This window comes from Saccopteryx leptura, chromosome 2 (genome assembly GCF_036850995.1).
Source record: "Saccopteryx leptura isolate mSacLep1 chromosome 2, mSacLep1_pri_phased_curated, whole genome shotgun sequence".
In the NCBI taxonomy this organism is placed as follows: Eukaryota; Metazoa; Chordata; class Mammalia; order Chiroptera; family Emballonuridae; genus Saccopteryx; species Saccopteryx leptura.
The window spans coordinates 158,739,441-158,767,242 of record NC_089504.1 but is presented as its reverse complement, the minus strand read 5'-3'; the positions used below and the strand labels follow the sequence as shown (position 1 = coordinate 158,767,242).

General features: G+C 40.7%; 1 protein-coding gene across 1 annotated transcript in view; it reads left to right on the top strand.

Annotated features, from left to right (window-relative positions):
* Positions 1 to 27,802, top strand: part of PSPC1 (paraspeckle component 1) — an 89,620-nt gene that overhangs the window by 32,637 nt on the left and 29,181 nt on the right. The window contains exons 4-6 of the mRNA XM_066369137.1: positions 6,693 to 6,889; positions 16,856 to 16,940; positions 26,371 to 26,476. Coding sequence (XP_066225234.1) covers positions 6,693 to 6,889; positions 16,856 to 16,940; positions 26,371 to 26,476 — 388 coding nt within the window. The remainder of the gene's footprint in view (positions 1 to 6,692; positions 6,890 to 16,855; positions 16,941 to 26,370; positions 26,477 to 27,802) is intronic.

The following is a 27,802-nucleotide window of genomic DNA, read 5'->3' as shown; positions in this document are numbered from 1 at the left end:
AGCCAAGGTTCCATTGGAGCAAAGATGGCCCGGGCGCTGGGGATGGCTCTATGGCCTCTGCTTCAGGCGCTACAATGGCTTTGGTTGCAGCAGAGCGACGCCCCAGAGGGGCAGAACATCGCCCCCTGGTGGGCATGCCGGGTGGATCCCGGTCGGGCGCATGCAGGAGTCTGCCTGACTGCCTCCCCGTTTCCAGCTTCGGAAAAATGAAAAGAAAAAAAAAGAAAAAAAAATGCAGCTACTTTATCTGCCAACTTGAAGACAGTTGTCATTTTTCCCTGAAGTGACCGATTGAGTTCATTGAGGAGGTTAAATATATCGCACAAGTAAGCGAGTTTTGCGACCCATTCCTCATCACTGAAATGTGCAGCTAGCAGTGACTTTTTTCCTGAGAGAAATCTCTGTATTGGCTCTCGTAATTCAAACACTCTGGCCAGGTACCTCCCTCGGGATAACTATCTTATTTCTGTGTACAAGAGAAGATGTCTGTGCTCCGCGTTCATTTCCTCACAAAGCTACTCCAGCAGGCGTGAGTGAAGGGTGTGTGCTTTGATGTGGTTAATAACTTTAACAACATCATTCAATATGCTGTTTAGTTCTGGTGGTATATTTCGGCTAGCCAGCATTTCCCTGTGAATGACACCATGCGTAGACTCGCATTCAGGTGCAACCTCCTTAATCCGAGTAGTTAAACCAGACATCCTTCCGGTCATGGCAGCAGCTCTATCTGCATATGCTGACACAAAAAGACCATTTCAGTTTTCCTGATATATAGTCATCCAGCGATTTAAATAGTTCTGCAGCTGTGGTTTTGGTTGCAATGATAGTGCACATAACATATTCTCATGCACATCCTCTTGATAAAGATAACGCACGTAAACAAGTAGCATTGCCTTGTCAATATCTGTAGATTCGTGAACCTGGAGAGCGTACCACAGTGATTTATTAATCCTTTCCAACAATTGTGATTCAATGTCCTCTGCTATTTCCTCAGTGCGCCGTGTGACGGTGGTAGCCAAAAGAGGCATCTGTAGAAGTTCACGACAAATGTCTTTAGTGGCTGGAAGGATCAATTCTTCACCAATGGTGAATGGCTTTTTAGCCTTAGCAATAGGCTTAGCCACCAAGTATGGTGCTCTCAGTGCACTCACATTTATTGATATAGTGGCCACCAGTAATTGTTTCTGCCCTTCTTGTTCATGCTTTATTCTTTTGAAATACTCAGAAGGCTTGTCTTTTAAAGTAGGGTGCTTGGTCTCCAAGTGGCGAAGCATTTTTAAAGGCTTCATTGCCTCATTACTTAGCCAGTCGCCACATATTATGCAGAGCGGCCTTGGTGCGCGAGAAGCACCAGTTGCAATAAATCCATACTTCAAGTAGGACTCCTGGTATTGTCTGTTAAATGAAGCCTTCTTTTTCTTTGAGGTCGTAGGTTCTTCTTCTGACTCCTCACTGGCCCTTTTCCACTTCGCAAAAAAAACTTTCAATGCAATTTTGTTTTTTACTCATTTTGCTAGTTTATGGGTTTAATTTTAGTGGCAACGTATCACATGACCGAGACAAGCGTCAAGAGTAAGTCTAGACAGATGTAACAGGGAATCTGGTCATTTAAAAAAAATAAAACATCGTTCAGACTTAAATATAAATAAAGCGGAAATAATGTAAGTTATTTATTCTTTGCGGACCAGTACCAAATGGCCCACAAACCGGTAGCGGTCAGCTGCCTGGGGGTTGGGACCACTGGAGTAAAGGATAATGGTTTTAGCAGAAGAAACAGTAACAGCCCTGAGGGAGGGCTCTCGCATGTTCCAGGAACAGTAAAGGGACTGGTTCAGAGGATAGTGAATATGGGGAAAATAGTAGGGATGAGTTAGAGCACATGTAGTGGATAGAATGTAGATTGTTTGGCCATGTATGCTGTCGAGCTGATTTTTGACTTTTGTATTTTATTAGAAAGGAAGGAGCAGAGTTGTGACTTAATCTTCAGTTTAATAGGGGCTTTCTGGCTGTTTTAAGGGTAGATTATAAAGAGATAAGGGCGGAATTGGAGAGAGAAGTTTAGAAACCTGTAGACATGGAGTAGTTTTCAACGGTGATGGTGAGAAGTGGTCAGATTCTGGATATATTGTAGTTTGAAAATAGACTTTAGATTCTGCTGATAGATATGGGCATATGGGAGAAACAGATCAAAGAATGATTACAAGATATGTGGCTTAAGTGATTAGAAGTATGGAAATTGCTAATGACTTATTTGGAGAATCCTGTAGAGCAGGGTTCCCCAAACTACGGTTCGCGGCCACATGCGGCCCCCTGATGCCATTTATCCGGCCCCCACCGCACTTCCGGAAGGGGCACCTCTTTCATTGGTGGTCAGTGAGAGGAGCATAGTTCCCATTGATATACTGGTCAGTTTGTTGATTTAAATTTACTTGTTCTTTATTTTAAATGTTATATTTGTTCCTGTTTTGTTTTTTTACTTTAAAATAAGATATGTGCAGTGTGCATAGGGATTTGTTCATAGTTTTATTTATTTATTTATTTATTTATTTATTTATTTTTTACAGAGACAGAGAGTGAGTCAGAGAGAGGGATAGACAGGGACAGACAGACAGGAACGGAGAGAGATGAGAAGCATCAATCATCAGTTTTTCGTTGCAACACCTTAGTTGTTCATTGATTGCTTTCTCATATGTGCCTTGACCGCAGGCCTTCAGCAGACCGAGTAACCCCTTGCTGGAGCCAGCGACCTTGGGTTCAAGCTGGTGGGCTTTTCCTCAAACCAGATGAGCCCACACTCAAGCTGGTGACCTCAGGGTCGCGAACCCGGGTCCTCTGCATCCCAGTCCGATGCTCTATCCACTGTGCCACCGCCTGGTCAGGCTCATAGTTTTTTTTATAGTCCGGCCCTCCAGTGGTCTGAGGGACAGTGAACTGGCCCCCTGTGTAAAAAGTTTGGGGACCCCTGCTGTAGAGGATCAGATTGGGGGAGGAAGATCAGTAGCTCTGTTTTGGTCATGTTAAGTGCGAGATGGCTTTTGAACATTAATGTGGAATTTCAAATCAGTGTTTGCATCAGGGGTAGTCAACCTTTTTATACCTACCACCCACATTTGTATCTCTGTTAGTAGTAAAATTTTCTAAACGCCCACTGTTCCACAGTAATGGTGATTTATAAAATAGGGAAGTAACTGTACTTTATAAAAATTTTTATTTATTTTTTTATTACAGAGAGAGAGAGAGTCAGAGAGAGGGATAAATAGGGACAGACAGGAACAGAGAGAGATGAGAAGCATCAATCATCAGTTTTTCGTTGCAACACTTTATTTGTTCATTGATTGCTTTCTGATATGTGCCTTGACTGTGGGCCTTCAGCAGACTGAGTAACCCTTTGCTGGAGACAGCGACCTTGGGTCCAAGCTGGTGCGCTTTGCTCATACCAGGTGAACCTGCGCTCAAGCTGGTGACTTCTGGGTCTCGAACCTGGGTCCTCCGCATCCCAGGTCAATGCTCTATCCCACTGCGCCACTGCCTGGTCAGGCTATATAAAATTTAAAAAGCAGAGTTATAGCAAGTTAAAGCATAAAATAATTACTTACCAAGTACTTTATGTTGGATTTTTGCTAAGTTTGGCAGAATAAATTTTTTTTTTCCCTCTTTTTTCTGAAGCTGGAAACGGGGAGAGACAGTCAGACAGACTCCCGCATGCGCCCGACCGCGATCCACCTGGCACGCCCACCAGGGGGCGATGCTCTGCCCCTCTGGGCGTTGCTCTGTCGCGACCAGAGCCACTCTAGCGCCTGGGACAGAGGCCAAGGAGCCATCCCCAGCGCCCAGGCCATCTTTGCTCCAATGGAGCCTTGGCTGCGGAAGGGGAAGAGAGAGACAGAGAGGAAGGGGGGGGATGGAGAAGCAAATGGGCGCTTCTCCTATGTGCCCTGGCTGGGAATCGAACCCGGGTCCCCCGCACGCCAGGCTGACGCTCTACTGCTGAGCCAACCGGCCAGGGCCGGCCGAATAAATTTTTGTAAAACAACTTACTATAGTTAAATCTATCTTTTTATTTATACTTTGGTTGCTCTGCTACCGCCCACCATGAAAGCTAGAACGCCCACTAGTGGGCAGTAGAGACCAGGTTGACTATTACTGGGTTGGATTTTTGTCTGGATTTTAGATTAACTCTCTGTGCCAGAGCTATCTCATGTAATAGAGAACTACATATGTCAAAGGAGTGAACCCTGAAATACTCCAGTATATAGAGGTTGGGTAGATCAGACAAAATCAGCATAGACTTAAGTGAGAGCTGTCATTGGAGTTGGGAGGTTAACCAGCAGAGTGTGTCCTGGAAGCAAGGGAAAACAGTTATTCCCAGGAAGAAGGATCAATAGTAATTAGTTGTAATTTATAACCATTAAAATTTAAATCTCTCTTACAATGCTGTTTTTTGTTTGTTTTTTGAGAGAGAGATAGAAAATGAGACAGGAAGGGACTCATCAACTCATATCAAGGTAGCTTAGTTAGTTGTTCATTGACTGCTTTCTCAAATGTGCCTTGACCTGAGGGCTCCAGCCAAGCCAGTGACCCCTTCCTTGCTGAAGATAGAGACAATGGGGAAGCCATTGACCCTAGTTCAAGCTGATGAGCCTGTGCTCAGGCCAGCTACCTTGGGGTTTTGAACCTGAGTCCTCAGCATCTCAGGCCGAGGCTCTATTCACTGGGCTACTGCTCAGTCAGGCTACACTTCTATTTTTCAAAGACTTACTGTGATATCGTATTCTCTTGACCTTTTTTTTCTGGTTATAGCTTAGCATTATAAATTTGAAATAGACTATGCTTATGGATTCAGGAATCACAGAACTGGAATTATAAGGGTATTATGAGAAATGGGAATTATAGACAATACTTGTCAATGTAGCGATTTAGTTATTCCAGTAAACCTATAAGATCTCGTTATATTCCCAACTTTATTACTAAAGAGTTTATCCTCAGAAGGAAATGTTTACAAAGCATAAGAGCCACCATTCAAATAATTTCTAACTCCCCAAATTTTTATTCTTTCAAAAGTGGTTTCCTTGGGAGAAAAATGAGTTTTTAATATTATTCTAGTCAGTGTCTGTCTGACTTAGGAAATACTAATAATTCTTTAGAAAAATTAGTAGGTGGTAGCCCTCCCACATCCTTCCACTTTTCCCAGACAGTGTTTTAAAAAGAACAAAATCCAAATCAATTTTTAGGATTAGACTACCTAGATACGGTTAATTTTGATTTTTCTAATATACCTGTGAAGATCCTTGAAGCTGTTTACTTGAGAGCTTGTTTGGAGGTTCTAGCAGGGGAGTATAGCTAATCGTATACTCTTGACTGAAGAACAGTCCTCTCCTGTATTGGGGAAGGTTGTCCTCTTTGACCTAGTGTGCAGCTTTGGGAGGGGTGCACATGGACTGGTAAAGGAGGAAGGGGACATCTGCCTAGACAGTCAGATCAGCCAAATCAACTCTGGTAATCAGTGGGGTGGTGACATGTCACAGCCAGATTGCCCTTACATCCGAAGCTGTTTCCTGTTACTGCATCTTTTCCTCTGTGACAGCCTCCCTATTTACCTCCCAAATTTGTCTCACTCACCATCTTCCCGTCTCCATTCCCAAGTAGAAGTTATCATTTATAAATTCAAGGTACCTGTACTTTTATTGGGTTGTGGATTGTGTTCTTGTACATTTTTAAATACAGTACATTTTTTAAGTGCTTTTTTTATAAAAGCTAAGATAGGCAAATATAATTGAAGAATTTCTGGTATATTCATAAGATTTTATTTATGAAATTTATGCCATTTGTTTGCTGATCATTTATTCAAGAAATATTAAATGAATACAATGTGCCAGATTCTGTGGTGGGTCCTTGAGGTACAGGTGTTAACAGGCATTTCATGTCCTTACTGAGCTTACAGTATAGCAAGGGAAACAAGTTTTTTTTTTTTTTAATTTTATTTATTCATTTTTAGAGAGGAGAGGGAGAGAGAGGAGAGAGAGACAGAGAGAGAGAAGGGGGGAGGAGCTGGAAGCATCAACTCCCTTATCTGCCTTGACCAGGCAAGCCCAGGGTTTCAAACCGGCGACCTCAGCATTTCCAGGTCTACGCTTTATCCACTGCGCCACCACAGGTCAGGCCGGGAAACAAGTTTTGTACAAATAACTACGGTGGTATAAAGTTAGGTCTTTATATTTTGGCCTTGCCAATTAACCTGGCACATAAAATTTAATAAACTCTATCTGGTTTTACTATTCTCTGTAAAAGTTACTACTTAAGAGAAAAAAAAAGTTGGTTTCAGACAATTAACTTAGCCGGTATTTGATTTATATTTTGCAGATTGCCTTACGTAAAATTGTTTATTGAATGAACACTAGAAAGGCCTTATTGGAGGTGATACTTACAGGAGTAAAGATTATAATAGCTTCTGATTGTCTAGGCTTGCATCCTGGTCACATTACTTATTCATTTATGCTTGGGTAGTTTCTCAAACTGAGACTTGTTAAAATCCACATCACAGTAATGCCATGTGGCACCTAATGTGGAGTAAGTACTTATCACAGTTCCATGAACATGCTGTAAGTGCTCTGTAAATGGTAGTCTTACTACTTTTAGTTGTTGTTTTATCCTTTTAAACATACATTTCTCTATGTTTTTAAATGTAAATGTAGGGAAAGAGAACAGCCACCACGTTTTGCTCAGCCTGGGACATTTGAATTTGAATATGCATCACGATGGAAGGCTCTGGACGAAATGGAGAAGCAACAGCGTGAGCAGGTTGACAGAAACATCAGAGAAGCCAAAGAGAAGCTGGAGGCAGAAATGGAAGCAGCCAGGCATGAGCACCAGTTAATGCTGATGAGGCAAGGTAAGGTGGGTTCATGTACATGGGTTATGATTTTTTTTTCTTGAGGTTTATTTATAGTTCCCATTGACGACATCTATTATTATTCAGGTTACCACTTAGAAGTAGAGAGGCAGTTGGGACTCAACATACTGGAAACAAAAATCTCCCTTTTCTGAAAGAACGTCATTTTAAAAAAAGATAATTTTTCCTACATAAGTCATGTTGTAGGTAAAATTGTTAATTTTTTTTTTTTTTTTGTATTTTTCTGAAGCTGGAAACGGGGCGGCAGTCAGACAGACTCCCGCACGCGCCCGACCAGGATTCACTCGGCACGCCCACCAGGGGGCACTGCTCTGTTGCAACCAGAGCCATTCTAGCACCTGAGGAAGAGGCCATAGAGCATCCTCAGTGCCTGGGCCAACTTTTGCTCCAATGGAGCCTTGGCTGCGGGAGAGGAAGAGAGAGAGAGAGAAAAGAGAGAGGGAGGGGTTGAGAAGCAGATGGGCGCTTCTCCTGTGTGCTCTGGCTGGGAATAGAACCCGGGACTCCTGCACGCCAGGCCGACGCTCTACCACTGAGCCAACCGGCCAGGGCCTAAAGTTGTTAAATTTTGCTAGTAGCAAATTCATGATTCTGCTGGCTAAAAAAGAAGCACAGTAGGTAACGCTTGGTATGTAGTATGGTATAAAAGTCATACATCAAGATTTTTTTGGTGGTAAGAATTAGGGCAAATGCTGACTATTTCCAATTATTACCTCATGTTAATTGATTACAAATGTATATACTCTGGCAGTGTAGTTCATTTGGTTCAAGTGTTTTCCTGATATGCCAAGGTTGTGGGTTTGATCTCTAGGTGAGGACACATAACAAGAATCAACCAATGAATACATGGATAGGTGTAACCGCAAGTTGTTTCTCTCTCCTTCTCTAAAATAAATTATTAAAATTATAAAAAATTAAAACAATTACCAATGAATATTTTTTTCTTCTTCTGTATTTTTCTGAAGCCGGAAACGGGAAGAGACAGTCAGACAGACTCCCGCATGCGCCCGACCGGGATCCACCCGGCACGCCCACCAGGGGACGATGCTCTGCTCCTCCAGGGCATCGCTCTGTTGCTACCAGAGCCACTCTAGTGCCTGGGGCAGAGGCCGAGGAGCTATCCCCAGTGCCTGGGCCATCTTTGCTCCAGTGGAGCCTCGGCTGCGGGAGGGGAAGAGTGAGACAGAGAGGAAGGAGAGGGGGAGGGGTGGAGAAGCAGATGGGCGCTTCTGCTGTGTGCCCTGGCTGGGAATCGAACCCGGGACTTTTGCACACCAGGCCAATGCTCTACCACTGAGCCAACCGGCCAGGGCAATGAATATTTTTTTGACAGAGATAAAGAATACTTATATGCTGGTGTTTCGAGAAGACTAAATTTTTAGAAATTAGCAAGAACACTTTAAAAATTTAACACTAAGCTAACTGAATTTCTAAGAGCAGATTTCTAAAATTGATAGTTTACTCTCATTTTTCCTGATCAGATACCTAACAACAAGACAGTCTGATTAAATATGTATCAGGAGCAAACTTCTTGTTCCCTTTTCCTCTTTCTAAGTTTCTTTTTATGCCTGTCCTATTCTTTCTCTTTTCCCCCTTTTGTTCTTGAATTCTCCAAATAATCTTTTCTGGTTCTTTCTTGTCGTCTTTTTCACTGTGTGGTAGTTTAGTATTTTTTAAAATAAGCACCTAATTTCTTTCTATTATTTTGCTCTTAATTTTTTTTTAAGTGAAGGAGGGAGGGACATACAGGAAGGGGGAGAGAGGAGAAGCGCTAATACACAGTTGCGGCACCTTAGTTCAGTGATTGCTTTCTCATATGTTCCTTGACAAGGTGGGGGAGGAGGCTCCAGCCGAGCCAGTGACCTCTAGCTCAAGTCAGCAACTTTGTACTCAAGCTGGTGACTTTGGGGTTTTGTACCTGGGTCTTTCAGTGTTCCAGGCCGATGCACTATCCATTGCTCCACAGTATGGTCAGGCTGGTTTTGTTTTTGATTTAAGATTTCAGTAAATGTTTACCCTCTTGTCTGCTCTCAGAGATCAAGACCTCACCAATGCCTGTCGACATTTCTGCAGTAGCATTTATTTTTAATTTTTTTTATTCATTTGAGAAAAAAAGAGGAGGAGAGAGAAGCATGAACTCATTGTTGTACTTAGTTCCATTTAGTTGTGCACTCATTGGTTGCTTCTTGTATGTGCCCTGACCAGGGATGAAACCCGTGACCTCAGCCAAGGACGACGCTTTATCTACTGAGCAATCCAGCCAGGGATGCACTATCTCTCTTATTGGACTTTTTGCTATCTTTCTATAAATCATTTTTTAATACTAAAGCTGCATTTCTTTGGAAGGTGGAAATTTGCCTCATCAGGTGGTGGCACAGGGGTTATAGCATCAGCTCGGGATGCTGAGGACTGAGGTTTGAAACCCCGAGGTCGCTGGCCTGAGCACAAGCTCATCTGGCTTGAGCGCAGTTTCACAGATATGACCCCATGGTTGCTGTCTTGAGCCCAAAGGTTGCTGGCTTGAAGTCCAAGGTCACTGGATTGAACCCAAGGTTGTTGGCTTGAGCAAGGAGTCAACTGGTTCAGCTGGAGTTCTCCCCTACTCCCTACCCCCACCCCCCTGCCCTGGTCAAGGTGCACATGAGAAAGCAGTTAATGAACTAAGGTGCTGCAACTGTGAGTTGGTTCTTCTCATCTCTCCCCTTTTCTGTCTGTCTCTCTCTTGTGTGCTAAAAAAAAAGGAAGGTGGAAAAAAAAAAAAAAGGAAGGTGAAAATTTGATCACTCAATCCTTTTGGTAGATTTTTATTTCCTTTAGAATAAAAATCTTGCCCCCCATACCCCATTCAGGAAATGTTTATTGAACAGTTAGAATCAAATCACTGAATAATTGTGCTATTGTCAAATGCGTTAAACAAAATTTAGCTCAACAAACTATAGAAACTAGTATCTGTCCACTTATTTATGCATTCATTGATTGTTTCTCGTATGTGCCCTGACTGGGGATCGAATGCTCAAACTAGGCGCATTGGGACAACACTCCTACTGACCGAGATATCCCAAGGGGAGAGAATATTACTCTCTTTAAGCAACTTTTAATTGTATACTACAGTATTAGCTGATTAGATCTGCAGATCTTATTCATCTTAGCTGAAAGTTTTTACCCTTTTTTTGTGTGTGTGTGACAGAGACAGAGAGTCAGAGAGAGGGACAGATAGGGACAGACAGGAAGGGAGAGAGATGAGAAACATCAGTTCTTTGTTGCGGCTCCTTAGTTGTTCATTGATTGATTTCTCATATGTGCCTTGACGGGGGGTGGGGGGGGGCCTCAGCAGACTGAGTGACCCTTTGCTCCAGCCAGCAACCTTGGCCTCAAGCTGGTGAGCCTTGCTCAAACCAGATGAGCCCGTGCTCAAGCTAGCAATCTCAGGGTCTCGAACCTGGGTCCTCCACATTCCAGTCTGACGCTCTGTCCACTGTGCCACCGCCTGGTCAGGCTAGTTTTTACCCTTTTACCAACTTTTTTCTATTTCCCCCTCCTAGTTCCTGGTCCTTTCTAGTCTATTGTTTCTGAGAGTTTGACTTTTTTTTTCTTTCTAGATATAAGTTATACCAGGAGTTGGGAACCTATGGCTTGCGAACCAGATGTGGCTCTTTAGATGGCTGCAGCCGGCTCACAGACAGATCTTTAATAGAAAAAAATAATAACATTAAGAATATAAAACATTCTCATGTATTACAATCCATTCATTTCCTGTCGCTCATGTTCATGATTGCGGGTGGCTGGAGCCAATCACAGCTGTCCTCCGGGACAGCACCAAATTTTTATTGGATAATGCCTAACGTACACGGGTCGTTGTATGGCTCTCACAGAATTACATTTTAAAATATGTGGCATTCATGGCTCTTTCAGCCAAAAAAGTTCCTGACCTCTGAGTTATACCATGCAGTATTTGTTTTTCTCTGGCTTATTTCACTGAGCATAATAGTCTCAAGAATCATTTTATGTTGTTTCAAATGGCAGGGAATACGCATCAAAAATGTGCTAAGATATATATTTCTCATGGCTGGATAATACTCCATTGTGTGTCTGTATATATTTGTGTATCTTTTTGTACATATGTTTTGTAGATGTGTATGTACAGCACACTTTTTTTTTAAGCGAGGAAGAGAGGGGGACAGACAGGAACTCGTAGTTATGGCATCTCACTTGTTCAGTGATGCTTTTTCATGCATGCCCTGACTGGGGCAGGGGGGTGCAATCCAACAGAGCCAGTTTACTCCTTGCTCAAGCTAGCAAACTTGGGCTCAAGCCAGCGACCATGGGGTCATGTCTGTTAGCCCGCACTCAGGCCGGCAACCTCGGGGTTTCAAACCTGGGTCTTCAGCATCCCAGGTCGATGCTCTATCACTGCATAACTGCCTGATCAGGCCACACTTTGTGTGTGTGTGAGAGAGAGAGACAGAGAGACAGAGACAGAGACAGAGAGGGACAGGTAGGGACACACAGACAGGAAGGGAGAGAGATGAGAAGCATCAATTCTTCATTGCGGCTCCTTAGTTGTTTATTGATTGCTTCCTTGTATGTGCCTTGATGGTGTGTGGGGGGGGAGGTGCAGCAGACTAAGTAACCCCTTGCTTAAGCCAGCGACCTTGGACTCAAGCTCGTGAGCCTTGCTCGAACCAGTTGAGCCCGTGCTCAAGACAGCAACCTCGGGGTCTCAAACCTGGGTCCTCCGCATCCCAGTCCAATGCTCTATCCACTTTGCCACCGCCTGGTCAGGCAGGCCACACTTTTTTATTTATGTTTTTTAATTGAATTTAATAGGGGTGACTGGTTAATAAAAGTATATAGTCTTGAGGAATACAATTCTATAATACATCATCTGTATATTGTCTTGTGTGTTAACCACCTCAAGTCAAGTCTCTTTCCATCATCATTTATCCCCTATCCCACATCTTCTTGATCCAGTCATCTGTGGGTGAACACTTAGGTTTTTTACATATGTTGGCTAGTGTCAGTAATGCTATAATGAATGTGGAAGTGCACCTGTCTCTTCAATATTGGTTTTATTTTGACTTGATGTTCTTTAGCAGAAATCCTTATATGTGTTTACCTTTTAACTTTATTTTAAATAGATTGAGTAATGACTTTTTTATTCATCACATGATTATCTAATATTTGTCCTCATAATTTCTGAGAAAGATTTATAGAAACAACATTTTCTGGATTTCTTGCATTTCCTGAAGTACTCTGTGATCCTTGTACTTTATTTTTTTAAACATTTTATTTTTTTTTTTAATTTTAATTTTGTTTAATAGTTTTCTTGCAAGAGACAGAGATAGGAAGGTAAAGAGATGAGAAGCATCAGCTCGTAGTTGTGGCGCTTAAGTTGTTCGTTGATTGCTTTCTCATATGTGCCTTTACTGGGGGAATCCAGTTGAGCCACTGATTCCTTGCTCAAGCCAGTGATCTTGTACTGAAGCCAGCAACCTTTGGACTCAAGTCAGCGACCAGGGGTTATATCTGTGACCCCATGCTCAAGCTGGTGAACACGTGCTCAAGCCGACAACCTTTAGGTTTTAAATCTGGGTCCTCAGCATCTCAAGTCAACACTGTATCCACTGCGCCACCACCTAGTCAGGCTATTTTTCATTTTTTATTTAAAAAATACTTTTTTTAGTTTATTGATATTAGCCAGAGAGGGAGAGAGAGAAACAGGAAAATCTCTTCATTTCTGTATGTGTCCTGACTGGGGATAGAACAAGCAACCTCTGTGCCTTGGGCCAAGGCTCCAACCAACAGAGCTATCTGTTATGGCTATTTATTGATTTTGAGAGAGAGAGGGAGAGGTCAGTTTGTAGTTGTTTCACTTGAGTTTATTGATTATTTCTCATACGTGCTTTGACTAGGCCAGTGGTCGGCAAACTGCGGCTCGTGAGCCATATGCGGCTCTTTGGCCCCTTGAGTGTGGTTCTTCCACAAAATACAAATACCAAAAGGTATTTGGCCTTTTGGTGTAAAGGCCAGCTTAGGAGTACCCTAATTAAGTTAATAACAATGTACCTACCTATATAGTTTAAGTTTTAAAAATTTGGCGCTCAAAAGAAATTTCAATCGTTTTACTGTTAATATTTGGCTCTGTTGACTAATGAGTTTGCTGACCACTGGACTAGCAAACTTATGGTTTCCAACCGGCATCCTCAGCATTTCCGGTCCACAGTCTATCCACTGTGCCACCACAGGTCAGGCAATCCTTGTACTTTAAACTGGTGCTTGTGGCCCTGGCCGGTTGGCTCAGTGGTAGAGCGTTGGCCTGGCGTGCAGAAGTCCCGGGTTCGATTCCTGGCCAGGGCACACAAGAGAAGCGCCCATTTGCTTCTCCACCCCTCCCCCTCTCCTTCCTCTCTGTCTCTCGCTTCCCCTCCCGCAGCCGAGGCTCCATTGGAGCAAAGATGGCCCGGGCGCTGGGGATGGCTCCTTGGCCTCTGCCCCAGGCGCTAGAGTGGCTCTGGTCGTGACAGAGCGAAGCCCCAGAGGGGCAGAGCATCGCCCCCTGGTGGGCGTGCCGGGTGTATCCTGGTCGGGCGCATGCGGGAGTCTGTCTGTCTCTCCCCGTTTCCAGCCTCAGAAAAATACAAAAAAAAATAAAATAAAAAATAACTAAATAAATAAACTGGTGCTTGAATGGTAAAAATGCATGGATTTTCCCACCCCCCCTTCCTTTTCTTAAGTGCTTAATAACATGTTTTATTATCTTCTAGCATTGGATGTTTCTGTGGGGAAGTCTAAAATAACCTTGAATCCCCCCTCCCCCAAGTGGTGCGATCCTTTTGCCAGATTGCCATATGAATTTTTTCTTCATAAAGCCTAGTGACTTATCCAGGATGTTCCCCACCCCCTTGCTTAAGCCAGCAACATTTGTTAGTAGAAATTTTAAACAAAATAACCTTGAATATCAAGGTATTCACTACTTATTCTGTTTTTGACATTTTACATATTTGTTTTATTATATCTTTCCATCTATCCATTATTGTATTCAGGATATATTTTGTTGTACACCATAATAGTTCAATCTTTCCTTGAGAATAGATATTCTTTCAATCTGTAGATTCGATTCTTGTATTTCTAGAAAGTGGACCTGTTAAATCAGAGCATATATTTGGTTTTCATGATTTGTAGGGCATTAAATTGAGTAAACACTTTCTTACAAACAAATCAACTTAAAATTTGTCTATATTCACCTCTTTTACTTTTTGCTGTATATCTGTATTTATGATATATTAAAACTATAATATCGATATTTTATATTTTATCATTAAATTTGTTAGGTAAGCTTTTAACAATGTTATTTGGTCTAGCAATCAGTAGTACTGCAGCTGATGTCTTTGTGCTTATTTGTACCCTTGGATTATGTTTTTGAGAAATATTTCTGTGTGTGATTTTTACTGGATCAAAGGATAAAAAACATATCTAGTTATACCTATTTTTGGTTATTTTTCCCAAGATGGATATTATTATGGCAGTGTACACTTTAGTGAAATGTTAGCAACTTTGGATATTAACAAAACTTAAAAAATAATTTAGTAAGTGTAAAATGGTAGTTTTAAGTTGATATTACTCCTATTTAATATCAGATACTATGCTTATATGATAATTTGATTGTCTGAACTGTGAGCTAATTATGGTACCAATATTATAGGAAAGGAAATGTGATCTGAGAGGTTATAGAAGCTTTCTCAGTTTGCACAGCTTTAAGGAGACAACCCAGTAGTCAGAAAATGTTTATGTTTTTATTTTTTTTCATGGACGAAAATGTAATGCATATTTTTACGTTTTTAATTACACATGGTAGATAGTCTCTAATTAAAGAGCAGCTAATCTACAAAACTTTAATAAAATTGTTACAGTTCTGGATAATTGATGATAGTAGGACATTTTCTATATTTTGGCTTATTGAAAAATTTCCTCTTAGGAATATAAGTAGAATACAGTATATATTTTTAGTCTGTACTAGGTTTCTCCCACTAAAGTAATTAGCTTTGTGGCTCTCATTGCTGGTTCACAATGAGTCACCTAGGAAACTTCAGAAAAAATACCAATGTCTGGTCTGCATCTCTAGCGATTTTGATTTCCTTGGTCTGTGGTTAAAAGGTATTTAAATAATTCTAATGAGCAGTTAATTATGATTGACAACTAATCGTGTAAATGTTTGAAATCATTGTAATCATGTTCGATATCTTTTAAGATAGCTAAGCGTTATCTCAAATGGCATATTAATATAATCACCTGTTCCCTACCCCCTAAAACAAAACTGACTTTGCTGAAGAGTACCAAAATCTGTTTTTTAATTTTAATTTTTCAAGTTTTCCAGTTGCATCTGATTATCCAGCTTTGGGATACTGGAATTTTGGAAAAAGCTTTGTAATATGGATAGATTTGTCTGTGTATTCCAGTTGGATGGCTAGAGAACGTTTATAACTTATCTAAATCTTTTTTCTTGTCTATAATACACAATTCAGTCTGTTTCCAATCTATAAAATAGGAGGGTAATATTTACCTTGTTAGGGTTGTGGTGCCACCTTTTTTATGGTTATGATAATAGGGTTATTGGCACATAGAAAGTTAACTGAAACTGTTAGTTTTATGTAAGTTCTGAATGTAGCGATTTATTAAGATATGTTAAATTGAGATAATTTATGTTTATTTTAGAAATTCAGATAACATGAGAGACAAGGAAAATGAGGGCAGCCAGTAATTGTGCCATGCAGAGTATTTTAATATTTTGGTGTATTTTAATATATGCATGTGTGTATACATAACTTGGTACAATATTACAAAGATTTTTCGCACTCGGAAAGTTGGTCTACTGTGTCTCAGATATGCAGAACAAGTGTTAATTTTCTTAACATACAGTACTGTGGAAGTCCTGTTGTTGATACAGCAAGTGCAGTGCCAGCGGAATGCTTGTCTTCTTTCAAATGTATTGTTCATCTCAGTATTCATCCTTTTACCTCTTTCAGGAATTACTTCTTCATTACCTGCTTTTATAAGACATTGACTTGGTGTAGGAAAATCTTACACAAATTGTGTTGGAATGAATGTTCTTTGAGCATTATACAGCAGGGGTCCCCAAACTACGGCCCGCGGGCCGCATGCGGCCCCCGGAGGCCATTTATCTGGCCCCCACCGCACTTCCGGAAGGGGCACCTTTTTCATTGATGGTCAGTGAGAGCACATTGACCATCTCATTAGCCAAAAGTAGGCCCATAGTTCCCATTGAAATACTGGTCAGTTTGTTGATTTAAATTTACTTGTTCTTTATTTTAAATATTGTATTTGTTCCCGGTTTGTTTGTTTGTTTGTTTGTTTGTTTTTACTTTAAAATAACATGTGCAGTGTGCATAGGGATTTGTTCATAGTTTTTTTTATAGTCCGGCCTTCCAACGGTCTGAAGGACAGTGAACTGGCCCCATGTGTAAAAAGTTTGGGGACCCCTGTTATACAGTGTCCTGCCACTATTCTTACTGTTTGGTCTGGTTCTTATCGGCACTCTGCTGATATCTCCCAAAGCATCTTTTTGAGCTTTGCATTTACTGCTGTAAATTCTGATTTGTTTTTAAAGATTTAAGTGAGAATACAGTTACCATTTATTGTTTTTAGTATATTTTAGTCCTTTTGTTTTAAAAAGTTACCTATTTGAATGTCTGAACAAAAGGGTGAATTTTATTATCTTCATAGACATGAAGAAACAGGCCCAAAAAAGAATATTGATTGGATTAATTACAGATTCTATGCTGTTTTATTATAAGATGATATAATATAGAGACATTAGATGCATGAGTATGAATGAGTTACTGTATATATTGCCAGTAATACTCTATTCATTGATATAAGAATATACAAGGGAAACTAAAATATTAATGGTTAATCAATATTTTATAGATTTAATGAGGCGTCAAGAAGAACTCAGACGCCTGGAAGAACTCAGAAACCAGGAACTGCAAAAACGGAAGCAAATACAACTGAGGTAAAAAAAAAAAAAGGCACTGTAACATAGATGTGAATATGCATAGTTCTCGTGGGTTACTAATCAAGCTTTACTCTCCCATTGTGAACAACTAAAGTCATTTACTTGGAAAAATACAAAGTTGTTCATTTTTTAACTAAGGGAATTACTCTACAAACTAGCATAATTCTTTGTGTTTTTTTTTTTTTTTTTTTTGTATTTTTCTGAAGCTGGAAATGGGGAGAGACAGTCAGACAGACTCCCGCATGCGCCCAACCGGGATCCACCTGGCACGCCCACCAGGGGCAACGCTCTGCCCACCAGAGGACAGTGCTCTGCCCCTCCGGGGGGTCACTCTGCCGCGACCAGAGCCACTCTAGCATCTGGGGCAGAGGCCAAGGAGCCATCCCCAGCGCCCGGGCCATCTTTGCTCCAATGGAGCCTTGGCTGCGGGAGGGGAAGAGAGAGACAGAGAGGAAGGGGGGGGGTGGAGAAGCAAATGGGCGCTTCTCCTATGTGCCCTGGCCGGGAATCGAACCTGGGTCCCCCGCATGCCAGGCCGACGCTCTACCGCTGAGCCAATCGGCCATGGCCTAATTCTTTGTTCTTGTTATGATTTTTTAGCTGGTTATTGACACTTTGATTTCATACATTGTGACCTTACATATGGGGCCTAGGCTTTTCATTTATTTATTTAGTATTTTTCTGAAGTTAAAAGTGGGGAGGCAGGCAGACAGACAGACTCCCGCATGCGCCCAACCGAGATCCACCCAGCATGCCCACCAGGAGGCAATGCTCTGCCCATCTGGGTGTTTCTCAGCTGTGGCCGGAGCCATTCTAGTGCCTGAAGCAGAGGCCATGGAGCTGTCCTTAGCGCTTGGGCCAACTTTGATCCAGTGGAGCCTCGGCTGTGGGAGGGGAGGAGAGAGATAGAGAGGAAAGAGGGCGGGAAGGATGGAGAAACAGATGGGTGCTTCTATGTGCCCTGAACCGGAATCGAACTCGGGACTTCCACATGCCAGACTGATGCTCTACTGCTGAGCCAACTTGCCAGGGTCGCATATAATTTATTGTAAAAATGTCCTGTGCCCTGGCTATGTAGTTCATTTAGCTAGTTAGAGTGTTGTTTCCACATACCATGGTTGGTAAAGAGTATCAGCATTTAAAATTTCAGTACAAACTAGACAACTGTGATGGTTTAAAGATTATTTTAAGGGGTTCAACTTAAAATTTTTTTGATACAGTAAGGAAGTTTGGGAGAGAGTTGTTGATTTAAGATGTAAAAACAAAAATTGATAATAAAAATTAATATTAATAAAAAATGCCATGTACCAGCCCTGGCTGGTTTGCTCAGTAGCAGATTGTCGGCCTGGAGTGTGGAAGTCTCAGCTTCAATTCCCAGTGAGGGCACACAGGAGAAGCGCCCATCTGCTTTCCCACCCTTCTCTCTCTTCCCTCCCTCCCTCCCTCCCTCCCTCCCTCCCTCCCTCCCTCCTTCCCTCCCTCCCTCCTTCTCTCCTTCCCTCCCTCCTTCCCTTTCTCCCTCCTCTTCCTTCCTTCCTTCCTTCCTTCCTTCCTTCCTTCCTTCCTTCCTTCCTTCCTTCCTTCCTTCCTTCCTTCCTTCCTTCCTTCCTTCCTTCCTCCCTCCCTCCCTCCCTCCCTCCCTCCCTCCCTCCCTCCCTCCCTCCCTCTGCTCCTGCATTGTGGCTAAGTTAGAGTGAGTTGGCCCTGGATGCTAAAGATAGCTCCATGACCTCTGGCTGAGGTGCTAAAAGATGGCTCTGGTTGCAACAGAGCAAGGGCCCCAGATGGGCAAAGCATTGCCCTGTAGTGGGCTTGCTGGGTGGATCCTGTTCAGGGCTCATGCGGGAGTCTGTCTCTGCCTCCCCTCCTTTCACTAAAGTTAAAATAAATAAATAGAATAAAAATTGCCATGTACCTGCAATATATAATTGTGAAAAGTAATGAGATAAATATTACTCTTATAAGTTTCAAAAAGCTTAATAATTAGAAAATATTATTAACAAAGCTATGAAGTATTAAGTGCTTAAAATAGCAAGTTAGGTGCTTACCAAAAATAAAAAAGAAGAAAGCCAAAAACTGTAAATGAGTGTGAAGTGTCTTCACTGTCTGGGGAATTGTTAGAATGTCTCCTGTCCCTTCCCAAAGTTCTAGGGGCAGAGCTTAAATAAATTCTCCAGGTGATTCTGGTCCCCACTCTGAGGCTTCAGAGTTACTATTGTATACAGCTCTCCACATGAACTCCTTATATAAGGGACCTTTTTCATTCTTTCTTGTTGCTTCTTTCCTTTTTATGTAAATGTTTAAAGCCTCTTCTGTTTTTACAAAGGTTAGGAAATCTCCCTTTTGTAACAAAGATCCCTATCTGAGACCAGCTTTCTCTTATATTTATAAATGACAGGTAGGCTTTTTAAAAACCAAACCAATTCAGATTCATTTAATATGACCTTACTGGCATTTCTGTTATTTAAAAAAAAAAATTAGTTTTCAGTTACAGTTTTACATTTACTATTATTTTGTATTAGTTTCAGGTGTACAGCATTGTGGTTATACAATTAAATGCTTTATACCCACCTGCCACCTTACATAATTAATATAGTATTATTGACTATATTCTCTGCTGTATTTTACAAACCCATTACTATTTTGTAACTACCTATTTGTACTTTTTTTTTTTTAAGTGTGAGGAGGGGAGATAGGGAGTCAGGCTCTTTTTTCTTTTTCAGAGAGAGAGAGAGAGAGAGAGAGAGAGAGAGATAGATAGATAGATAGATAGATAGATAGATATAGGGACAGACGGACAGGAACGGAGAAAGATGAGAAGCATCAATCATTAGTTTTTCGTAGCAACACCTTAGTTGTTCATTGATTGCTTTCTCATATGTGCCTTGACCGTGGGGCTACAGCAGACCGAGTAACCCCTTGCTCGAGCCAGCAACCTTGGGTCCAAACTGGTGAGCTTTTCTCAAACCAGATGAGCCTGTGCTCAAGCTGATGACCTCTGGGTCTCGAACCTGGGTTGTCCGCATCCCCTTCCAATGTTCTATCCACTGTGCCACCGCCTGGTTGGCAGGAAGCAGGCTCTTATATGTGCCCTGACTAGGATCCACCCAGCAACCCCATCTGGGGCCTATGCTCGAATACTGAACTATTTATAGCACATATAAGAGCCTGCTTTTTTTTTTTTTTTGGAGACAGAGAGAGGGATAGATAGGGACAGACAAGGATGGAGAGAGATGAGAAGCATCAATCATCAGTTTTTCATTGTGACACCTTAGTTGTTCATTGATTGCTTTCTCATATGTACCTTGACCATGGGCCTTCAGCAGACTGACTAACCCCTTGCTCGAGCCAGCGACCTTGGGTCCAAGCTGGCGGGCCTTTGCTCAAACCAGATGAGCCCACGCTCAAGCTGGCGACCTCAGGGTCTCGAACCTGGGTCCTCCACATCTCAGTCCGACGCTCTATATATTGCGCCATCACCTGGTCAGGCAAGGAGGATGATGCACTTTGACTCACCGAGCTGTCCTCAGTGTAGGGCCATCCTCAAGCAAATGAAGCCACTGGAGCTGTGGCCAGTTGGCTCATGGTAGATTGTTGGCCTGGCATGTGGATGTCCCGGGTTTGATTCCTGGCCAGGGTACACAGAAGAAGCACCCATTTGCTTCTCCACCCCTCTCCCTCTTTCTTTTCTCTTTTTGTCTCTCTCTTCCCTTCCTGCAGCCATGGCTCGGTTGGAGCAAGTTGGTCCCAGACACTGAGGATGGCTCCATGGCCTCTGCCTCAGGCACTAAAATAGCTTGGTTGCCAAGCAACAGAGCAACTGCCTCAGATGGGCAGAGCATCACCCCCTAGTGGGCTTGCCAGGTAGATCCTTGCAAATCTGTCTCTGCTTTCTTGCTTCTTACGTAAAAAATTAAAAAAAATAAACAAGCCTCTGTTTGTGGGTGGGATAGAGGGAATTGGGGGAGAGGGAAGAGAGAAGCAGATTGTCACTTCTCCTGTGTTCTCTGACTGGGGATTAAACCAGGGACATCCATTCGCCAGGCTGACACTATCCACTGAGCCACTGACCAGGGTCAACCAATTTATATTTCTTAATCCCTTTTCCTTTTCTACTAGTACTGTTTGTTCGTTTATTTTGTTCTTTAGGTTTTATTTTATTTTTTTTTGGTGACAGAGGTACAATTAGGGACAAACAGACAGGAAGGAAGAAAAATGAGAAGTTACAGTTCTTCGTTGCAGTACCTTAGTTGTTCATTATTTGCTTTCTCATATGTGCCTTTACTAGGGACTACAGCAGAGCCAGTAACCCCTTGCTGAAGCCAGCGACCATGGGGTCATGTCTGTGATCCCATGCTCAAGCAGGTGACCTCAGGGCTTTGAACCTGGGTCCTCTGTGTCCTAGTCTGTTGCTATATCCACTTTGCCACCACCTGGTCAAGTGTGTTCTTTAGATTTTATATATAAGTGAAATCGTAAGTTATTTGTTGTTCTCTGACTCATTTATTTCACTTAGCGTAATACCTTCCAGGTCCATTCACACTTCACAGCTAGGCTTTTAAAATTTGTAGCCTACTTGTCATGTGCCGAAAAAATAAATAGTTAAAAATATAGAGAATGTAGGAGAACCAAAAATAGGGCACAAACATAATAAATGTACCTAACTGTATTACAAGTGGATAATATCACATGAAAGCAGATGGGGAAGAAAATAAGGAATCTAAATAACTTTGGAAAACGGTATCTTGACTGGGTAATAGAGCCAGTAACAAAAAGAATATAATCCGGTTTGTAAATGTGTTTCTCATAGGGATAGTGAACTGCCAATTCACAAACTACTTTCTATATATGCTGTTTCTTTTCGAAGTGAACAAATCAGTACATATAGATAACAAGATCTAGGTTTCTTAGTTCAGAAAGAAAGGAACAAGGCTAAAATTAAAATGAATCTTATGTGTTGAATTGGGATAAGAGGTGGTAGTATGAACTTAGTAGTATTTAATTTAGACAGATATAGAGAAATACAGATGTGTGTATATTTGTGGGTTTATGTACATACATATATTTCATAGTCACGTTCACCTAGAAGCAGTGGTGCCTCAGAAATAATGAGCTCATCTAGCGACCAAATTTTTGTTTCAAAACACCATTCTTTAATAAAATGAACCAGAAGTATTTGTAGAAGTGTTTTATTCTGTGACTGAAAAATTTAAGATGTACCTGGACTATTTTTGCCACACAGTAAGAAGGTACGCAGAAAAGGATGGGGGGGAGGCATACTGTAAGAACACTGGATCCAAATTGACAGAGCCCCTAAAGGCCAAAGTTGGAACAGTTGCGACGGCAAAGTAAAAAATGATAGTATTAGCTTTGAAACTGTAGAGTAAATGTTCGTGAGTCCATGTGGTAGAAGTAAATGAGTAAGTGAATAAATAAATAAATAGACAAATGGAGGAGAATGAGTGACTCATCTTTACAGAATTCCAATTAATAAATGCTGAACAAGTGATAGAGAGAATCAGCAGTGGGCAAATACTACAGAGATAATTGTTAAATATAAGGTCTACTGATGGCTACTAAAGCTGTTATGCAAAACTTGAGAAACACGGTTTGTATAGTCTCAAATTTGTATTAGGTTCAAATGGAAAACAATTAACTAAAAGTGTAGAAATCTAGCAAATAACACCATTACCCACTGTTAAGATTTATGTCACCTGCAATTTCAAAACATCTTTGGCCTTAAGAGTTTTTGAATAAGGGAATTTTTACCTGTACTTATGTACATTGTCAGCAGTGTATAAATATGAAACTTTAAGATTTTATTTTTCAATTATAGTTCACATTCAAGAGTTATATATTAGTTTCAGGTGTATAGCATAGTGGTTAGATAGATATATACTTTATACACTGATGTCCTCATATTTCAGTACCCACCTGACACCATGCATAGTTACCATAATATTATTGACTACATTTCCTATGCTGTATTTCACATCCCTCTATTTTGTAAGTAACAATTTATACATTTTTTTTGGATATAGTTTTTAATTTTTCCATTAATATAAGAGTGAAAGAGAGAAACATCCGCTTGTTGTTCCACTTAGTTGTTTCATTTAGTAGTGCACTGATCGGTTGCTTCTCGTATGTGCTCTACTAGGGATTGAATTTTGGTGCACTGGGGGATGATTCGATCCACTGAGTCACCCAGCCAGATCTGAAAATATTTTCTAAGTAGTAGAATTTATGATTGTTAATGTCCAAGAAGTAGATAACCAGTTTATTTGAGTAGAGTTTTATATTGGGAATTTAGACATAATTCTCAAAATTGTTACAGTTTTGCTTAAAATCCCTTAGGAACATTTTCTTACTACTTGGCATGTGGTCTGAGGTGAAGTCCTAACAGCCATTTTTTTCTTTAGGCTGTCAGAGATATCACCATTGTATTAGTTTGTGGGCTTGTGTTGTGGGAGTGTTGCACAATAAGCAGCAACAAAGTTTAGTGATACTCCTGAGGGGATATCATTGTTACCGTATTTCCCTATGTATAAGACGCTCCCATATGTAAGATGCACCTTAATTTTGGGGCCCGAAACATGAAAAATAATGTACAGTCATCCCTCACCATATCGTGGTTTACTTTTCACAATCTCACTGTATCGCGGATTTTTAAATTGTATATATCTAATTTTGTATCGTGGATTTTTTGCTATATCTTGGGGTTTTGTGTTATATAGTTATTTTTATATATTTATTACTTTAATTATTTTTGCGGTTTATAAAATAAGCATTTTCTAGCCCCAAAAATGGAAAACAATATAAAATATATATAAATATTAATTAAAATAATATTAAATCAAAATAAAATACGTAGCTTACAGCAGATGAGTAGACAAAGACTCGCACGTATGGAAAACGCAGCTAAAGCCGCTTCCACTTGAGCTAGTTTGCCCATGTGAGATTGAACACGGAACACTATTGTCTATGGATGGAAGCAACCAACCATAGCACTGTGTTCTGTATCCTGGGCACTGATTGGCTCAGCAACCATAGCAGCAGTCTCCTCCATCTCCCCTGTATAGCATGCGTTTAGCATCTCACTTTATGCATTTCACATCGATGTCTGGTCGTTGATCCTAGTGTTGCTCTGCGGTGTGTTTTTGTGAAATTTTCGTAAAAATTTGAATTTATTTCAAGACCTACGATATCGCCAAAATGTTCTGTGCCTTCAAAGGCTTCTGGTACTGAACCCAAGTGCCAGAGGAAAATGCTTACCATCACAGAAAAGGTGGAATTCCTCAACATGCTAAAGGAAGGGAGAAGCTACGCAGCTTTAGGCTGCCATTACGGGATCAATGAATCTTCGGTTTGCTACATAAAGAAGGATGAAAAGAACATAAGGACGACAGCAGTGGTGTCTTTTACCAAGACTGCGAAGAGGGTGGTAACTTCCCGCAATAAGGCCACTGTGAGGATGGAGTCTCTGCATTGGCCCTGTGGATCAGTGACTGCAGGACGAAGAATATCACGCTGGATACCAATACCATCCACACGAAGGCCTAGAAACTTTATTAAAATTTTGCTGAAAATGTTGACGTTTGCGACGGTGACAAGGACAAGGATGATGACAACACAGAAGCAGGACCATGGGGTGCTTCTCCCACCAGACCAACCCCATTCAATGCCAGCAAGGACTAGTTTGACAAATTTCAGAAATGCTTTGGACTGAAGAGCGTTTCTCTGCACGGAAAAGCTGCCTCTGTGAATAAAGCCAGAGCTGAGAAGAAAAAGTAGCGCCAGCAACTTCCCAGAACTATGTTACTCAGAAGAAGACACCAGTTATGCCTATGCCTTTAGTGAAAACAAGTTACAGATAAGGGTGCAATTACTGCACCACCTGATGAAGTAGCGCCTTTAGAACTGTCATGCTTTTCTTGGCTGTGTGCTATATTCATCTCATTGTCATCAGTTTTATCGGCATCAGTACTGCACAGCTAATTCATCATTATCTTCATCATTCAAGTTGTAGTATATTCACTGGTGAGTACCCATACAGAATTTTATGTGTTGTTAAAATTACTGAGATTCAAGAATGTAGAAAGTGATTAATAGCATAGGAAGTGTTTATAAGAGTGTGGGAAAGGTTATAACAGTGTGAGAAAGGTTTATAAGAGTATGAGGAGGGTTTATAAAGCCTTAAAATATATATAAATAATGAAATAAATACAAGGTTGCTACTTCGCGGATTTTCACCTATTGCAGAGTGTTCTGGAACCTAACCCTGCAATAGACGAGGGACCACTCTATTACATGAAGTACTGAACTTAAGTTTTATTCATCATAAAATTCATATAACTCCTCATCACTGGCAAAACTCCTACCCATTAGCTTGTCCTCTTCTGTGTCTGATTACGAATCGTCTTCATATATTGCCTCGTCCTCAGTTTCACTATGGCATTTGAAATGCCACAACCACTGTATAAGATGCACCCAGTTTTCAGATCCCAAATTTTTCGGAAAAGGGTGTGTCTTAGACATAGGGAAATACGGTATATGGTCTTTACTATTTAAATTCCTATTTTGTTGTGGGATGGAGGGCATGTATATTTGAATTTGATTTAAATGCCAATATAATGTGAATCTATTACTTTAATAATTTGTAAGTTTTTCCTCTAAAATATATTATAACTAATTATTTATTTAATAGTAATGAATAAATACAGGTTTTTGTGGTGGTGGTGTTTTTCCTCCTTGATGTTTGAGTATTCCTCTAGGACAGAGGCTGTCAAACTTTTGGGGAAAGGGCTAGACAAGTAAGTACTATTTTAGGCTTTGTTCAGGTGTATAGTCTGTCTCAACTATTCAACTCTGCTGTAGCCTGAAGGTAGCTATAGACAGAAAGTAAATGCCTGTTCTATAAAACTTAATTTACAAAAATGGGGGTAGGCTGACCCTTGCTCCAGGAATTTCTTCAATGGTCTGTTAAAATGGTGGCAAGAGGTTTATTAAGAACTCCTTTTATACATAGTAAAACTTTTTTTTAGGAAGTACAGTGCTTTGGCTTAAATAAGGATAGATGGTTTTTGAGAACTCTGCTATGACAGTGATACTTCTTAGGCTTTTCTCTTTAAATAGTAATAGAGTACATGTTGGAGCTTTTGGATTCTGAATTTCTTTACTGTAAGCATTTAACTACCCTAGTTATATATTATTACTTTTTTGGACTTGTCCTAGTTGTTACTTTATTTCTGGTTTATTAAAGGTTTAGAGCAAAATAGGAGAAGGAAGGTAAATCTCCTAAGCCAGTTATTATTGACAGATTTGACATAATGTAACTTGCATAAGTGATTTTTGTTTAACATGTAATAAAATAACCTGATTATGGCTTACAAAACTATCTTGCTAAAGTTTTCATTTAAACATCTTTTAGACATGAAGAAGAGCACCGTCGTCGTGAGGAAGAAATGATCCGACACAGAGAACAGGAGGAACTGAGGCGACAGCAAGAGGGCTTTAAGCCAAATTATATGGAAAATGTAAGTAAAATATTAGTTAACTAAAATTATTTTCTTTGTCTAGTAGACAGTGTATATTTAGAATTCTTTATAATACTGCCTTATATTTAGTCTATTTTCTAATCTTTCTAAATTTGTCATGTTTGTTTATGTTAAACTAATGCATTTTTAAAACTTCTTTCAGGTAATAAATTAAAATTAGTTTCTGAACGTAACATTCATGTTTTATGAAATGGATAATTTTTCATCTTTTTAAAACATATGCTAATAAGTTAGAAATTTTCATAAATCCATTTTTATTTTACTAATTTTCACGAGTTACTGATATTAAAATTTTTAAATTTTGGAATATTTTAGATATTATAAAAGTAAATTAGTATGTGTTTATCACCCATAATAGTTCCCTACACTACACATGGCTGATCTTTTTCATTTTTTAAAATATGATTACTTTCTTGAATTATTTTATATGAAATTTTCAACTTCATATGAGTTTGTTGCTATACGTTAGAACTTATTTCACTGTGTGTGCCCTTTTTCTTTTTTAACAAGAGGTAAAGAGGCAGAAAGATTCCTGCATGTGCCCTGACCGAGGTCCACCCCACAAGCCCACTAGGGGGCGATGCTCTGCCCATCTGGGGCCAAACTGCTCTAACCATTCAAACCATGGCTACTGGAGAGAAAGAGAAAGAGTAGGGGGAGGATGGAGAAGAGGGTGGTTGCTTCTCCTGTGTGATGTGCCCTGACTGGAAATCGAACCTGAACTTCCACGTGCCGAGCTGATGAAATACTGCTGAGCTAATTGGCCAGGGTTGTGAATTCTTTTTAATAAAGTTTATCCTGACTAGGCAGTAGCGCAGTGGACAGAGCGTTGGACTGAGACGCTGAAGACCCAGGTTCGAAACTCCAAGGTCGACAGCATGAGTGTGGACTCATCTGGTTTGAGCCCAAGGTCTCTGGCTTAAGCAAGGGGTCACTTGGTCTGTGGGGCCCCCCCCAGGCACATATGAGAAAGAAATCAATGAACAAATAAGGTGCTGCAACGAAGAATTGATGCTTTGCATCTCTCTCCCTTCCTGTCTGTCCCTATCTGTCCTTCTCTCTGACTCTCTCTGTCTCTGTCAAAAAATAAAGTTTAGAGATGTTCTAGGCACAGAAGAAAGGAACAAAGAAAATCAGAAAATAGGACACTGATGACTTGAATACTTTTAGCTTCATAAATTTACCAGAAAATCATGGCTTTTAAGTAGCTAGAGAAGAAAATACCAGTAAATTTTTTTTTTAAGTGAGAAGTGAGGAGGCAGTCAGACAGACTCCCACATATGCCTGATCAGGATCCACCTGGCA